The sequence below is a fragment of the Hemiscyllium ocellatum genome, chromosome 5 (genome assembly GCF_020745735.1).
Source record: "Hemiscyllium ocellatum isolate sHemOce1 chromosome 5, sHemOce1.pat.X.cur, whole genome shotgun sequence".
NCBI lineage: Eukaryota > Metazoa > Chordata > Chondrichthyes > Orectolobiformes > Hemiscylliidae > Hemiscyllium > Hemiscyllium ocellatum.
Window position 1 is genome coordinate 53,971,868 of NC_083405.1, and position 18,237 is coordinate 53,990,104.

An 18,237-nucleotide genomic window follows, 5' to 3' on the forward strand; every position below is an offset into this window, starting at 1 on the left:
TGTTGTTTCGGCTTGGGAAATCCATTTTATCCTGATGTACGGGTCCTGAAGCCTACTGTAAAATCTGGCCCTATGGACTAAATGAAAACAGTTGATTCAAAACCACCTTCATGACAATATCAGTCTGCCCCTGATGATTCTCCCAGATGTCGAGAAGATCTGCATCATTTGGAGTGTTCAGAGTTTGGCTTGTCCATTGTCAAAGGAAGGCTTTAGCCAAGTGGTAGCCAATCAATCTGTAATCTAACAGAGTTGCTTCTGGAACCAGAGTTGTATCTTGTGTTGTATAAGAGAAGCACACAAGAAATTCAGGGTGACCCCCTCATTTTCCCGGGATTTTCCTTCCTTTGAGGAAGCTGCTGTACTTTGTCATCAAATTCTTTAGACACGTGTTCAAGATCAGTAATGTTATGTAGGAGGATACTGTAGGTGGAAGCATGCATGCTGCCATGAGGGTTAATTTTAATTTACAATTGTATTGAACAATCTGCCTGTTGTACACAGCACCTGACTGTCCTGTTCTGGAGAGGTGTATACAGGGTTACTACACCCTTTTACTTCAAAAGTAAAGTTTAAAAATGTTTATTTGCACCCCCCGACCTTTTACTTTTCTTTCTTTGCCTTTTATTCCACAGAAAAGTCTGTGGAGTGAAATCCAAGTATAATGCATTTTCATATGGCTAAAGAGGCTAGCAGCAGGCGAGAGCACAGCAAACTGGTTTGTAGAACAGGGTAAAAACAATGACTGCAGATGCTGGAAACCAGATTCTGGATCAGTGGTGCTGGAAGAGCACAGCAGTTCAGGCAGCATCCAAAGTGCAGCGAAATCGATGTTTCGGGCAAAAGCCCTTCATCAGGAATAAAGGCAGTGAGCCTGAAGGGTGGAGAGATAAGCTAGAGGAGGGTGGGGGTGGGGTGATGGTTTGTAGAACATATTGGTGTGCAGCTGCAGGAGGAAGTCAGTTTAGAATGCTATTATTGTTGCATTGGCAATCATTCAATTGCTCCTGGAAAATTGTCTGGATACCGTTCAGATAAGATGTTGCTTAGAAGGCCAGGTCCTGAGAAGTGGGATGGTGACCATGCAGACACAATGGATTGAAGAGATAAAAACAATGACTGCAGATGCTGGAAACCAGATTCTGGATCAGTGGTGCTGGAAGAGCACAACAGTTCAGGCAGCATCCAAAGTGCAGCGAAATTGACGTTTTGGGCAAAAGCGCTTCCTCATGAATAAAGGCAGAGAGCCTGAAGCGTGGAGAGATAAGTTAGAGGAGGGTGGGGGTGAGGAGAAAGTAGCATAGAGTACAATAGGTGAGTGGGGGAGGGGATGAAGGTGATAGGTCAGGGAGGAGAGGATGGAGTGGATAGGTGGAAAAGGAGCTAGGCAGGTAAGACAAGTCCGGACAAGTCATGGGGACAGTGCTGAGCTGGAAGTTTAGAACTAGGGTGAGGTGGGGGAAGGGGAAATGGGGAAACTGTTGAAGTCCACATTGATGCCCTGGGGTCGAAGTGTTCCAAGGCAGAAGATGAGGTGTTCTTCCTCCAGGCATCTGGTGGCGAGGGAGCGGCGGTGAAGGAGGCCCAGGACCTCCATGTCCTCGGCAGAATGGGAGGGGGAGTTGAAATGTTGAGCCATGGGGCGGTGTGGTTGATTGGTGCGGGTATCCTGGAGATGTTCCCTAAAGCGCTCTGCTAGGAGGTGCCCTGTCTCCCCAATGTAGAGGAGACCGCATCGGGAGCAACGGATACAATAAATGATATTAGTGGATGTGCAGGTAAAACTTTGATGGATGCGGAAGGCTCCTTTAGGGCCTTGGATAGAGGTGAGGGAGGAGGTGTGGCCGCAGGTTTTACAGTTCCTGTAGTTGCGGGGAAAGGTGTCAGGATGGGAGGGTGGGTTGTAGGGGGGCGTGGATCTGACCAGGTAGTCACGGAGGGAACGGTCTTTGCGGAAGGTGGAAAGGGATGGGGAGGGAAATATATCCCTGGTGGTGGGGTCATTTTCGAGGTGGCGGCGGATGATTTGGTTTATATGAAGGTTGGTAGGGGGGAAGGTGAGCACCAGGGGCGTTCTGTCCTTGTTACGGTTGGAGGGGTGGGGTCTGAGGGCAAAGGTGCAGGATGTGGACGAGATGCGTTGGAGGGCATCTTTAACCACGTGGGAAGGGAAATTGCGGTCTCTAAAGAAGGAGGCCACCTGGTGTGTTCTGTGGTGGAACTGGTCCTCCTGGGAGCAGATACGGTGGAGGCGGAGGAATTGGGAATATGGGATAGCATTTTTGCAAGAGGTAGGGTGGGAAGAGGTGTAATCCAGGTAGCTGTGGGAATCGGTGGGTTTGTAAAGAATGTCAGTGTCAAGTCAGTCGTCATTAATGGAGATGGAGAGGTCCAGGAAGGGGAGAGAGGTGTCAGTGATGGTCCAGGTAAATTTAAGGTCAAGGTGGAATTTCCGCCACATCCAAAAAGACTCCACCACCAGGGATATATTTCCTTCCCCACCCCTTTCTGCCTTCTGCAAAGACCGTTCCCTCCGTGACTACCTAGTCAGGTCCACGCCCACCCTACAACCCCACCCGCCGTCCTGGCACCTTCCCCTGCCACCACAGGAACCTGCGCCCACACCTCCTCCATTACCTCTATCCAAGGTCCTAAAGGAACCTTCCACATCTATCAAAGTTTTACCTGCACATCCACTAATATCATTTATTGTATCTGTTGCTCCCGATGTGGTCTCCTCTACATTGGGGAGACTGGGCACCTCCTAGCAGAGCGCTCTAGGGAACATATCCGGGACACCCTCACCAATCAACCACACCGCCCCGTGGCCCAACATTTCAACTCCCCCTCCCACTCTGCCGAGGACATGGAGGTCCTGGGCCTCCTTCACCACCGCTCCCTCACCACCAGACGCCTGGAGGAAGAACGCCTCATTTTCTGCCTCAGAACACTTCAACCCAGAGCATCAATGTGGACTTCAACAGTTTCCTCATTTCCCCTTCCCACACCTCACTCTAGTTCCAAACTTCCAGGTCAGCACTGTCCCCATAACTTGTCCGGACTTGTCCGACCTGCCTATCTCCTTTTCCACCTATCCACTGCACCCTCTCCTCCTTGATCTATCACCTCATTGTACTCTATGCTACTTTCTCCCCACCCCCACCCTCCTCTAGCTTATCTCTCCACGCTTCAGGCTCTCTGCCTTTATTCCTGATGAAGGGCTTTTCCCGAAACGTCGATTTCGCTGCTCGTTGGATGCTGCCTGAACTGCTGTGCTCTTCCAGCACCACTAATCCAGAACAATGGATTGAAGGTCCACTTTCTATATTGTAATACTCAAGGAATCTCAAGACAAGGGAGACTGTGAGGGCCACTAAATAATTATCTTTTCCTTCATAAGAATGATAGCCAGCCAGTGCTCTACCTATTGCTTCAGGCAGGGAAACTCTTGAAATCCATTTGATTTGCCAGATATGCCAAGTGTTGAACTGTTCAGAGCAAATTTTCTGTGATTAAAATATTTGGCAAAATAATAATTTATTGTGCAATAAATGCCAGTTCAATTTCAAAATCCATTGGAAGCTCTGACATTATAGCGAATTATTATTTCTATCTCTTTATTAATAGGGACAACGTGGATTAAAGGGAGAGCCTGGAAGTTCAGGTGAAAAGGTGAGTATGTTTCTGATTTTTAGTACTTTTGAGTAAATGCAACGTTCATCAAACACCCACCACCTTCAGCATTCACTCCCTTCACCACCAATATTCAGTAGCAGCAAAGTATACTCTGTACAAGATGCACCGTCGTAACTCACAATGGCTTCTTCAACAAACCTTAAAAACCTCTGAGCTTTACTGTCAGGAATGACAAGGGCAACATTGGCACACCACTACCTGCAATTTTCCCCCTATGCCACACACCATCCTAACTTGAAAGTATATTGCCATCCTTTTACTGTCACCGGGTTATGTCCTGATTTCCATTTCTAAAAGCAAAATGTCAATAATCCACATGGACTGCAGCAGTTCACACCACTTTTTCCAAACAATTTGGGATGGGCAATAAACACTGATCCAGCCAGCAATGCCCACATCCCATGAACAAGTAACAGAAAAGTTGATAGACCAAGTTATGATGAAAAGATTGTTCAATCTGAGTTTTTTTTTGTTTTGGAAACAAAAAGATGTAAGTCTGAATAAAATTTTCTCAAATTGGCTTTAAGTGATTTATGTAGGGTCATTGATATGAGGTATTCTTGCACTGTTTCAACTTCATACCAGTATTCTATGAAAAAAGTCTGAAAAGCTTTTAAACAATGTTTTTGATCTTTTAAAATAAATGAAAAGCCGTTGACCAATCATTGTTCACTAACATTAAAATTAGTCTGGATTCTCTTGGTATTGGGAATGGAAATATGGAGCAGTTGAGGGTTGAAAGCTGCATTAGTAACCTATTGTATTGCAATTGATCATGTTTTCTCATTTGTGTCTGATGAGTATTTCCCAACCTGGTTATAATGTTTTAACTACAGTCTATTTAGTGGTCAATCAGTATGAGCTTTTGCTGTTGCGCACTATCCCATTTTATTCCTGATATTTAAGATAGTTTTCCAGATTGACCGACTTAACTGAACCCCCATATTTTCCTGCTCCTTTGCATCTGTTAATTATCTCCCTTATGCAACTTGGTAGTCTCTCCTCATTCTCTGATATACCCCAAAGGTCCATAACAAAAACAGAAATTGCTGGAAAAGCTCAGCAGGTTTGGCAGCATTTGTGGATAGAAATCAGAGTTAACATTTCAGGCCAAGTGACACTTCCTCAGAATCTCTGATCCATGATGTCTTCCAGACTTATTAACAATCTCTTCCCAATCTACCATCTACCATCTCTCCCTCCCAGTTCACAAACTCTCCCTCCCTCCCTTCTCTGGCTGAAGCTAAAGGACATTGGCCTACTTACCTAATAGATGGTCAACCTCTTAATTGAGCTGTCTGCCAAGAAATAGAGAAAGGAAATTTAGATGTGGTGCTGTCCGTACATTTTACAGAACTTATATGTTGTGTACTTAAGGGTTTCCTGGCTACCATAATCCCTCTCCTTGATCTTCATGACTGAAATGTAAGAATTAGCAATGCAGCTCAGTGACCTGAGACCACAGACTTACATCAGATCTGGGCTTAAAAGAAAACAAACTGTGACTTTGTGGTATAAATCATTCTTTAACTTCTTTCTTTCCCAATAGGGCAAAGCTGGGTTCAAAGGATACAAGGTAATGTAAAATGCTGTTCAACTGAATAACATTTTTACTGTTGCAAGTCTACATGGTGGTATCAAACAGAAGTCTGAATTTCCAGATCAGTTCAATTAGAACGGACAGTGGATTAATCTTGCCATTCTACACGGTTTAGTCATGTCCCTACTCAGCCCATTAGCTGGGGAAGCACAATCCATTGTTTCTTGACTGTGCTGTTTCTGGATTCCATATTTAAGTGGATTTTTATTTTTATAAAACTGGTTACAAAACAAATGTCCTCCAAAGGCCTTCCTGTGAATCTTTCTAAGAAAACAACATTTACATGTTTATAGATGAGGTCTTCAACTTCAACTTGTTCCTTCAACTTCATTGAACCTCAATATATAGGATAGACCTGGCTATATGACTCTGTGACATGATAACCAAACCTATCAATGGTATTCACCTTCTGACAAGGTAAATGTTAGACCTGTTCTTAGCTTCATTATTCAAATCTTTAAATTTTATACATTGCTGCATGGACATGAGGCCAAAGTACAACTTATTGTACAGAAATTGCTATAAATGATTAAGATATAGATATGTAAATTTAATCTTACCTTTAAACAGTTCTTAAAAATAAATTTGTTACAAGAAGATGGTCCAGGACATAAAACAGTAATAAGTTTTCAGCTGGTTTTAGGTGGGAAGATAAAGCTGTTCATTAAATATTGTTATAATTTTAGAGTTTAAATGCCTTTTTTTTGTCTGTTGCCTCGTTTATGATTTCACCTCAAAATGGCCCACATGCCCTTCAATTACATCAATTATAATTAAATTGATTCATAAATGGGCAATTAATACTTTGCTCTCATTATGTTTATTATTCTGAATTTGTAATACTTAAACTTAAATCAAGTAACTGCCCACTAGAATTAAGATAATTGTTTGATAGTTGTATAATTTTGCCATAAAAGATAGTAGCAAACAACATAGACATAATGGCACAGTTCTAGAGAGTGTGCAGCAATAGAGATATCTGGCAATTTATGGACATGGATCCTTGAAGGTGCAGAACACATTGAGAGAGTGGTAAGAACAGTACATGGGATCTTAAACTTCATAAATGGAGGCAATGTGTATAAAAACAGCGAAATTATGCTGAAGCTTTAAAACTCTGGTTAGACTGCAGCTAGCATCTAGAATATGAAAATATAGAGTAAATGTATCTTTTTAGCACAGGATATAATTAGTTTTAGGATATCATGGATGAATACTGAAGATAAAAACAAATTAATATGAGGAAACTTGATATATAATTACTCTTGAGTAGTAATGATGAATAAAAGGGAGTTTGGAAAACTGGATTTTGAGTGAAGTAACCAAAGCTAAAAGAGAAATCAAGGAAATTTATTCAAAAACATCAAAAGGAAAAGTAAAGTATTTTACAGATATATCAATAAAGGTTACAGTGAAATAGGATTTCTGAAAGAAAAAGATTGTGATTTTGTAGATAATGATAAAAAAAGGTAGTATTTACAATTACCTTCTATTAGTTTTTATGAGAGAGATGGATATCAGACGAAAGTTGCACATTAACATTTTTGAGAGCAGATACAGTAAATTTTATTGGACAAAGGGAAAATTAACATATGTTGATTAGATTAAAGACATACAAAGGAAGGAATTTTCATGGAGAAAAAGAGGCATTTTCAGATATGTACTGAGAGACGGGGTATCTTGAGAAAAGCCCTATTGCAATCTGTTCTTTTCTCTATCTTCCCTCTTATGTTCTATTTGAATTGATATGGAGGCTTGTTTCAGAATTTCTCAAAAAATTACTATATCAAATTGTCTCTGTGCAAGCAGCAGCTGCACATTCAACAGGACTCTGTGTGCTTTCTTAATCTTGTTCATCTGATTCCTCCTACGAAGACTCCAATTGCTCTAGCTTACGCTTAACTTAGAAACATCAGACTATGGACAATGCTGTTTCAACTAAAAATCTTCCTCAGCCATTGTATGTCAACTGAAAACCACTTTCACCCTTTTTATGCTGCCTCAGCCATGGGAAGCCCTAACAGACTACAAGTAGTTCCAGTGTAGCCTGGATTCCAGGTCCTAGTAAGAGCAGTGGTTACATGGTGGGGTGGGAGCTGAGGAGCAAGGAGGCCAAGGTGGGTCAGTGGGTGAAGAAGGAACACTATTGGGGGCAATGTCAGACAGCACTGAGTGGAAGAACAGACAGGGTAAGGCTACGAAGAGGAAAGGTGAACTTTTGAAGCTGTTTCAGTTTTGGTAATATCAATTTAATATTAATTTATTCAGCATTTCACCATTTGTAGAATTTATTCAATAGTTTATCCTATAATCCAAGATGGTTCTGGAACGTGGTAACCATTATGCACTTTTCACTGTTCCTACATACAAGTGACAGTATCAAGTAAATCTTAATCCAATGTATAAAGGAAGATTTGAGAGAGCTGCCCTCATTTCCCACAAGAGGTTAAACAGGATGACTTGCTTGGCTTTCTCCCACCCCTGAACTCTTCAACATTGAGGTTGATTGGAGGTCAGGTGGAAGATAGTCTTTACATAGTCATTGCTTGCCCACTTGGACTCAGCTGGGGCAAGGATGGGAGTGCTGAGCTAGATCTCGACTATCCCACTGTAAAATTGCAGACAGGTCAGGGAAGTACATTCTTCCTATCCTCCTGTTGCTGACACACTTGAAAATCCCAGCCATATGATATCGCTGCAATATCCCATGCCAGCGCATAGGGAAAGCTGGATTTTCTCCAGTCTTCACGAAAGAGGACCTTTCTGATGGCCCCGACTATACCATCCTCTCTTCGCAGCAGGAGAACTGGAGGACAAGGTTTCCTTTTCTTTTCACAATTTTGCTCCTTCCTGACTCCTTGCAGTCTTTTTGGGACTAGTCCGGCAGGAGCTGAGGGTTGGTAATCAGCAGGTGAGAAGGAGGGGTCAAGCTGGGCTGGTCCTTCCAGTTGAGAACTTTCTCCATCACGCACAGGTTCCAAGAGAGAGGGGAGACAGTTCTCCAACCCCAGCCCCCAACCATGAACACAAACGAACAGTCAGGCTGCTAGGATTTACATGGCAGCCTCTCCATTTAATTGGCCACTGAATTCCTTAATTAGCCCAAGGGTGGGTGGGCACTCTGACATTACTGTGCCATTTGTAAAATATCAGGAGAGGCTGTAGCCCGAGGTATGGTGGGCCTTCCACCATCCCACCCAATTTTATTTAAACTCGACCAAGACTGCAGCCAGCTGTGAGGGCTGGAGGTTGGGTGTGGTGTAAAGTTCTGATCTAGGTCAGTATTCAAGATTAAATTGGCTAAACATGTAAAGGAAATGGAGATTATAAAATATGGGCTTTTAGAATATTACTCATGTGGACAGGGTGAACTAGATAGATTGAAAGGCCTGTTATTATGTGAAACATGATTGTACTTACCTGCATATGTCTAGTTTATAGAATATTTATTTAATATATATTAGCAACTTTTAAAAATATTTTAAAAGCATGGAAACAGGAGAATAACTTAATTGTTCATGGATATTCACAAGTTTAATGATATATTCATACTTTATAGCATTCTGATCAATTGTCTTTTTCTGCAGTGTGTGTAGAAAGGATCTGTCAAACTGGCAACCTAGCTGACAATTTTATTATCACTCTCACTGCAGGGTGAAAAAGGTGAATGTGGGATCCCAGGAACAAAAGGTGACCATGTATGTATACTTTCCATTTACCAATCTTTTCATTAAAGCTTTTCTTCACTTTCTATATATAAAAAGAAATGCTGTTAAAGGACAGAAAAATGGGCTGAGGGCAAAAATCTCAAGCTCAAAAGGTAGCAGCAACAGAAGTACTTTTGTTGTGCTCATAATTTTTATGAAGAAGTTGCTTTTTGCACTAAAATAAATCACAGTCAACAGAATTTATTTAATTTGCTTATTAAGATTAAGCTCCCTCTCACACTCTGAGGGATGACCAGCAATGATTAGTTTCATAGGAATAATGGGGAATATATGCATTTTTGGTGGAGCATAGCAGAAAGCTAACTTTGAAATCATTAGAAAAGAAAGTCAGATTGTATTTTTGCAAAGTTGAAACTTTCACCCAGTGAGAGTTAGCTTGCGTCACTGGTATTTTCAGAACAAGCACATTTTGAAATCTGAGTGCAACAATACCACCCTTATCCTTTCATTTCAGGCATCTGGGTTCAGGTCTTATCTGTTAGCTATAAGATTCTATGTAAATATAACTGATAAAGTCATAACCTATTACAGCGGATGCTAGATCACCTCATTAGCATGAATCAGCAATCACCATAGTTCAACCACTGCTAGGGTCGCCATCAAAATTCAGGATAATAACTTAGTCCCTTAGAGGTGTTGCTTTGATCAGTAGGCCATCAACTGAGCAGCTTCAGCAATGCAACCACTTGTGGTGTCCATTGCTGATACTTTAGTTGCATTGATATGGAAGTGCCAGTGTTGGACTAGGGTAGACAAAATCAGAAATCACACGTCACCAGGTTATAGTCCAATAGGTTTATTTGAAATCACAAGCTTTTGGAGTGCTGCTTCTTTGGCAGGTGAAATGGAGGGTAGCACAGAATTTATAGATGGAGGGATAATGGCAAGATAATTACAGGCCAACACAGAAGTATAAATAGTGTGAGTGGAGTGTCGACAGACTGAATAACAATTCTTTGCAGGTGATCAAAAGTGATCAGATAAATCTTTTGGACTATAAGCTGGTGTTGTGTGACTTCTGACTTTAGTTGCAATGGGAAAGGGTACCTCCATTGCCAGAACCCTCAAAGTGGGGTAAATATGACCTGGGGCTGGTTTGGTCAGGTAGATAGATCTTGATGACCGAGGTAGCGTGAAGTTCCATTGCTGTTGCCATGGGCAACCATTGCCACCATGTGGTCTCTCTGTGAATCCTGGAGTCTCCAGATTTTTTACTTCACATTTTTAAATTTATTTTTATTCCAGTCACCTCCCTCAGACTAATTACATCTTGTTTGATCCTGAGCTGAGTTTCTAATTGTGTATCCTTGCCATTTAAGATTTTCTACTTCCACCTCTGGATCATTGCACATATGGTGAATCCCTCATGTTCATGCTTCATTTTCTCCAGTCTCAAATATTCTGAAAACTTTCTATAATCCAAGCCTCTGCTATGTCTAACTGAACAAATTTCTGTTTATACATGTCAAAGTGTTCAATCCATCAAAGTTTTCATTTTAAAAATCCCAATTCTGAGGTGCAAACCCCTCCTTGTTTTTAAACTCTTTCAAGTCTACAATCTTCTGAAAACTCTGCATTCTTTCAACTCTGGCATTATGTGTATCTGTCATTTCCTTTACCTGATGATTGATAGTCATTTAGACCCAAGCTCTGCAATTTCCTTTCTAACTAACTTTGTTTTTTCTCTCTCTGTTTACAATGGTTTTGAAATGATCTTTTTGACCAAGCTTTCAGTCACCTTTCAGTCCCTTCATGGCCAAGTGCTCATTTTTGTATGAATGTGTTTCTGAGAAGTGATTTTGGAATGTCTTGCTATGTTATAAGCACTACATAAATGCATGTTACTGTTCATAGTTACACAAAAAAATTCAAAATTTTTAACATCTCATTGAAAATACATTACATTGTTTTGATATCATTTGAAAGGCTTATACTAGGTGAATTTGAGGTACAGTAACAGAATCTGATTATCATGATGTCATGTTTCTCCCTTTCCCTCACACAAACAAGGGATAAAGTGTCCCCTACTGCTGAATGTTCACAGTGTTTCACCCTACCTTCCTGAATAACAGTGTCACAAATGTTTTGAAAAGGTTGGTCAGCCTTGTGTGGGTGTAATTATAAAAGAAAAGAAAATTAAGACACTTTTCCATCAATTCACCACTAGTTACATTCAACTGTAAGAAGGATGTCCCGTGGCACTCTTTCCATTTGAGCTGAAATTGAGCGAGAGATTGTTGTCATACTAATAGCTTTTAAAAGGAACTGGGCATTGGTGCAATAATATTATGGAAAGTTAGTGTAACTGTTAAGTGAATCATTGCTAACGTTTACATATTTATGAAGTAATAGTCGAAAGGATTTTTGCTGCTACAATATGCAAATGTTTTTGTTATTGCAGATTTATAATTGTTGAAGCTCCATGATGTATGAACAGCAGTTTACATATTTATCACACTGTTAGCATAAATATCCACAGGTAAAAGTGAGGGAAACAAATATTGAGAAAACAGTTAGGAAGAGTGATTAAAAACTTGGATGATAAGTTGGTTTATTAAAACAGTTTCTTAATGACATAGAGAGACTGATAAGCCTAACAAGGGAATTTAGTTAATTGTGAAGTGAAGGATGAAGAATGTACCATTGACATGAGGAATGGAGAATTCAGAGGCTTCAAGGGATTACAGGCCTATGAAAATCCCAGACATTGATGGGATAGTTAATTTTAAATCCGAGGTGCTGGGGAATGGGAAGCCAATGCAGTTTAATAAAGATGGGGTGCTGGGCAACTGGGACCTTTTATAAAGGAGAAGAGCAAAGTTCTGAACAAATTGATAAAAAGTGAGTGATCAGAGCCTGAATGGAAGAGCATTGCAGTTTTCAGGCCTAGAAGTATTAAATGACATTGCTTAGTGCAGTAAATAATTAGAAAACATCCATGGATATGATATGCTTCTGTAAAATGTATTTCTCAGATGTAAAAAAACTTCTTTAATCGTTTACATCTCTTCACTGTCAGTTCACTTTTGCTTCAACTATTGCAGGTTGACATCATCAGTTGGGGTTCAATGATTTAAAAATCTTTTAGAAAAATCAAATATATCATTATGAATCCCTCAACCTTCAGTTAGAACTTTTGGCACTTGCTTAAACAGCTTATAGTGTTATCATTAATCTTCTAGGGTCCTGAAGGACCACCAGGTCCAAGTGGAGAAAGAGGAGTGATGGTAAGTGAACATGAACCTTCAGTTTTCAATTACTAAAGCTAAATTATCAACCAAATTATATTTGAATGTGCTAAATACGATTGGTTAGAAAAGTAATAACATTGGTTGTGTTAAAATGTACTTTTTTTCTTTGTATTCCATTTGTTGAAGGCAAGACTAAAGGATTTTAATAACTGAGATCCGTCCCAAACATCTTATTGAGTCTAGCAATGGTTTATGCCAGCACACAGGGTTAATGAGATACAGAATCGGCCATTTCTGAAGACCTGGAAAGAAAAAATAGAATGAGCTACACTGCTTAAGATGCAGTGAGATGATCTTGACATCAAGATGACATTAGACTTCACATCCTATTCTGTCAAGCATCTCACTAGAGACCACTCTCCCTCAGACCCCTATAAAATTCAATTTATGTGTATGAGTATTGTTTTTAATTCACTCATAGGATAGGGACAGTACACAGGACTGGTACAGTCAGCATTTATTGCACAATTCAAATTGACTTGCAGAAAGTGGTAATGCATCCCATTATTAACCACAATAGTCAATTTTCTAAAGGTGCTGCCGGTGTTGCTAAGTAGAAAGTTACTGAATTTTGAGCCAGCTATGATGAAGGAACAGCAATACAGTTCCAAGTTAGGATGGTATGTGACTGGAGGCATTATTCTCAAGGATATCTGCCCTTGATCTTCTAGATGGTAGACTTCACAAGTGTGGGACCTGCTGTTTAAGAAGCCTTGATAAGTTGTTTCAATGTTTGTACTGACACTTTACCTGGGCAAGAAAGTTGACAAAAGAGAGAGGCATTTATGTGACTCTTTAATCTGTGATTTTTGTTTGGCTTTCTATCACATCAGTGAATCCAATATAGTTTGACTATCTGGTCATGGGTTTGTTGAAATTCTGTTACTAAGTGGGAGTCCATACTTTGGTAAAATTTGGCATTTTCAGAATAAACTGATTGTTAATCACATGTGTCTTCTTTTATGCCCCTTCTTAACAAGGAATATCAGAAAAACAATGTTTACAAATATTATGTTGCTAAACGTCCATTTACCGAAGCATAAATCAGTCTGTCTTCCATAACTGTTTATTTGCATTTCATGGTTCAATATAAACTCAAATCTGCTTTCTGCCCTTTCCTAACAAGCTCCATTTACTGGGGAACATCTACCCTTCTTTTTGAAAACCCACCACCAAATCAAACTACAAGCACTGCCCACCAGCTGCCATGGTGGGATTTGAACCTGTACCCGCAGAATGTCAGCCTGGGCCTTTGGATTACCAGTTCAGCAACATTAGCATTGCAGCACCAGCTGCCTCACAGAAAGTCGTCTTTTTTAAAAGCCAGAAAGACCTCAAAACTAAAGAGCTCTTTTTCCCTGTCACCAAATCACTCATAGTATTTTTTCAACTATTAATCATTACCAATAAATCACCGATATTTTCCAATTGGTGCAGAGGTAAGATGAGAGGGAGGGGGCTAAATCAAAATTGGAAGGGGAGATAAAGCATTTTACCTATTGTGAGAAAATGTATCCTCTCTTTTTATAACCTAACTCAAATGAATTTTTTTACCATTACCAAATCGCCTTTGTTTTTTCCCTTTATTAACCACCAGCTGTAAGTCACCCATGTTTCAAATTAATCATTGATGTGCAAAGGGCAATGCAAACCATCAAACATGACAAGAGGTAGGGAGAGGGGGAAGGGACTAAATCATAATGGAGTTACAATGGGGAAAACATCCACCCTATATTATGCTCCAATGAGCATCAGCCACTCTCTATTATCTCCGGAGATTCGTTCATGAAAGGACCATTCTTTACAAGATTTTCAACAAAGACAAGATTTTAGTTTGTGGTCCAAACTTGCATATGCAGAAATGTTAGTTGATGCTTCAAAAATTGTGCTAAGCAAATATATATACTGAGCCATAAAGAAGGAACCAGTCTCCAATCTGCACTGAGCTTAAGCAGAAAAAATGTACAAAATAAAAACTAAGAAATGCGGATGCTGTAAATCAGAAACAAAACTAGAAATTGCTGGAAAAGCTCAGCAGCTCTGGCAGCATCTGTGAAGAGAAATCAAAGGTAACGTTTTGAGTCCAGTGACCTTTCCTTGGAACTGACGAAGGGTCACTGGACCCAAAATGTTTAATTTCTCGTCACAGACATTGCCAGACCTGCTTTTCCAGCAATTTCTGCTTTTGTTAAAAAAATGTTTTTATGGGAATATTTTCTGATCCTTCTGCCCAGCATCAATGCGATAGTTTGACAGCAACACCAAATTACTACCTATTTTTCAGGTTGTGTCCAAATGCATTGTCAGTGGCTTTGCATTTTCACTATTGAGGACTGCAATGAATTGCAGCCACTAGCCCAATTGATGGCTAGCCGTTAGGGTTTCTGGCTTTCCCACCTCACTTCCATGAAATCCACTCAGGAAAGCACCACAAAGAAAAGCTGCCAATGTGATTTGTTTTTGGACTTTGAAGATCAAAGGTCAGAATTTAACAAATTAATCCCCTATTCGAACACTCCACTCTTCCCTGCATCGCTGATTCACAAACGTTTTAAGTGTGGAAGTAGGTCCATTATCTACACAGGCTGTCAGAACACTACTTTTTCATCCATAGCCCTACAATTGTTTCTATTTAAATACTCATCTTCTGCTGTCAATTGAATTGCCTCCATCACATTTCAAGGAAATGCATTCCATATCATAACTACAACTGTGTGGAAAGTTTCTCTCACCTCGCATTTGTTTCTTTTGTGAAATGCTTTAAAACGATGTCATCTGGTTTTAGATTATGTTATGAGTGGGGGCATTTTTCTCCATGTCCCGCATGATTTTGAAAACTTCGAGCAGGTCTCCTCTTAACCATCCAATGAAAACAGACCACAGTCTTAACTTCTCCAATCTCCTTTGTTGGACAGAGCATTGAGTACATGAGTCGGGAGGTCATGTTGCAGCAGTACAGGACAATCATTAGACCACTTTTGGAATATTATGTACAATTCTCATCTCCCCCCTATAGGAAGAATGCTGCAAAACTTGAAAGGGTTCAGAAAAGATTTACAAGGATGTTGTCAGGATTGGAGGCTGGAGCTATTTTCCCTGGAATGTTGGAGGCTGAGGGGTGACCTTATAGAGGTTTATAAAATCATGAGGGGCATGGGTAGGGTAAATAGACAAGATCTTTTCTGTAGGATGGGTGAGTCCACAACTAAAGGGCATAGGTTTAAGGTGAAAGGGGAAAGATTTAAAAGGAACTTAAGGGGGCAATCTTTTCACACAGAGAGTGGTGTGTATATGGAAGGGGCTGCCAGAGGGTGTGGTGGAGGTTGGTACAATTACAGCATTTAAAAGGCATCTGGATGTTAGGAAGGGTTTAGAGGGATATGGGCCAAGTGCTGGCCAATGGGACCAGATTTATTTAGGATGTCTGGTTGGCTTGCACAATTTGGACCGAAGGGTCTGTTTCCATGCTATACATCTCTATGACTCTATGACTGAAGTGTACCATCCCTGGAACTATTCTCATAAACATCTTCTGCATTGCCTCCAATGTACTTACACCCAGCCTATGGTGTGGCACCCAATACTTCAGCTTAGGTCTAGGTCTAAACAGTGTCTTAGTTAAATTTATCATAGCCTCCTTGCTCTTACACCCTATGTCCCAATTAAGGAAGCCCAGAATACTTTACAATTTATTGGGAGCTCTGTGTCCCTGTCTTGCCTGCTGCCTGGCCTGCTGTGCTTTGACCAGCAACACATTTTCAGCTGTGATCTCCAGCATCTGCAGACCTCATTTTTTACTTTCAAACTTATGTACAGACAGACCCAGGTTTTTCTGCTCCTGCACATGCTTTAGAATGGTAACCTTTATTTTATACTGTCTCTCTATATACTTTGTACCAAGGTGCACCACCGCACTGACCATCATCGGCCAATTATCTACCTATTGCACTAACATATCAGTATCCTTTTGAAGTTTTCACTGCTTTCCTCAAAATGATCAATTCTTCCAAGTTTTATGTCATTCTCAAACTTTGAAATTGTCCTGTACACACTAAGATCTAGATCATATCTAAATGTCAGGAAAAGCAAGTGTCCCAATATTGACTCCTGGGCATCTCCACTACACACCTTTGCCCAGCACAAAAAAAAACTATTAACCATTCCACTCTGTTTCCTATCCCCAAATTTGTATTCATGTTGCTACTGGCCTTTTTCTTTGGGGATCTATTACTTTTCTCAAACACGGTTGCATGGCATTGTATCAAATGCCTGTTGGAAGTCCATCTACATCACATAAACAGTTTCCTCTCATCAATCCTCTATGCCACCTGTTCAAAGAGGTCTAGGAAATTAGTTGGACATGATTTTCCATTAACAAATCCACACTAACTCTTTTGAATCAATCCACATATTTCTATGTGACTATTAATTCAACCCCAAATAATTATGTCTAGACGTTTCTCCATCACCAAGGTTAAACTGACTGGTCTGTATTTGCTAAGCCAATTTTTAAAACATATTTGTATAAATGTGTAAGATTTGCAATTCTCCAATCCTCTGATAGCACTAACAAATCCGGGGAAGATTGAAAGATTATTGCCAGTGCCTCTGCAATTTCTACTCTCACTTTCTACAAAGTCCTTGGATGCGTCTCATTTAGTCCCAGTGCATTCAAGTTTAAGTACTGGCAACTTTCCCATAAGCACATTCTTATCAATTTTAAACACTTCTAGAGACTGAGTTTCCTCCTCTGTTGCCATGATCTGAGCAGCATCTGCCTTGTAGGTTAAAAAAATGTAAAGTATTTATTAATACCTCAGTCATGTCTCTTGCCTGTAAGTGTAAACCCAATTTTGGTCCCTAATCCACTGTATTCCTCCTTTTACCACCCATTTTGCCATTAATGTGTTTTTAGATGATTGAGGAATTTCATTTTATATTGGTTTCCAGACTACTTTCTAAGAATGCCTTCCCCAGACCAATGTCTTTCTAGCAGTTTCTCGTAACTGAGATTATAACTGTTTTCAATTCTTCCATCTGTAAGATCAGTGGCAGAAGTTTCCTGATATTGATCTTGGTGTAAATAGTCTAGGCCGGGAAGGCCACTTCAAGGTTAAACCACTACTGCAGCAAACCACTGGTATATTTTGCTTGATTGACACCCAGTGAAAGGAAAATCAATCATTATACACAATCTAGCAAAGGACTATAACAATATCTGTAAAAGGAAAAAGGAAGGAAATGATTTGTGATAGTTCATGGAGAATTCTTAAGGTAACATTTTAACGAATGAATCAGAATGGGAATGAGTGTACATAATTTGAAAGTTATTGCAAGTAATGAAATAGATTTGAAGTAATACAGCTGATAACAGTAAAACATTTGGAGGATACTTGATTGGAATGTCAGTAAATTCAGTTAGTCTTAGGATTGAATGTTAGAAAACACAGTGCTAAGTATAACAATAATTGAATATGTATTGGCTTGGAATAGAATTTACAAGATATGCTAGTCTTGCAATTTTGAACATTCATTGTGAGCAGTGTCCCAAATCTTCATTTATGGAATGTGAAATTGGATTTATTATTAATCCTTTCAGAATAGAATGATGTCTTTGAGCTAAATAGCTGTGAATGAAAATCTGCATGTGCATTATTCTTATTCACAGCTGACTTTGTGCCATGGGATTAATGTGGCGACTGCAATACTTGCTTTACTTTGAGTATTAGTGAACAAAATTGCTGAGGCCATGGCTGAAGGACTGTACAAAATTTTGATTGTTAACTTTTAGACTCAAGTGATCATTTTCCTCTTGGATGGAAAAGAAAATTGGCATGGGAGTGTAAATATACCAAGAACACCTTTGATAGGAATCCTTATATGTGCTTGTATGTGTGTTTTGGTGGTCTTGGTTGCAGCTTCTGTAAAGACAGTGATGTGAAAAATATATAATATGTATTAA

General features: G+C 39.9%; 1 protein-coding gene across 1 annotated transcript in view; it reads left to right on the top strand.

Annotated features, from left to right (window-relative positions):
* LOC132815691 (collagen alpha-1(XXVIII) chain-like) overlaps positions 1-18,237 on the top strand; it is a 238,398-nt gene that overhangs the window by 20,207 nt on the left and 199,954 nt on the right. The window contains exons 7-10 of the mRNA XM_060824756.1: positions 3,628-3,672; positions 5,246-5,272; positions 8,950-8,994; positions 12,207-12,251. Coding sequence (XP_060680739.1) covers positions 3,628-3,672; positions 5,246-5,272; positions 8,950-8,994; positions 12,207-12,251 — 162 coding nt within the window. The remainder of the gene's footprint in view (positions 1-3,627; positions 3,673-5,245; positions 5,273-8,949; positions 8,995-12,206; positions 12,252-18,237) is intronic.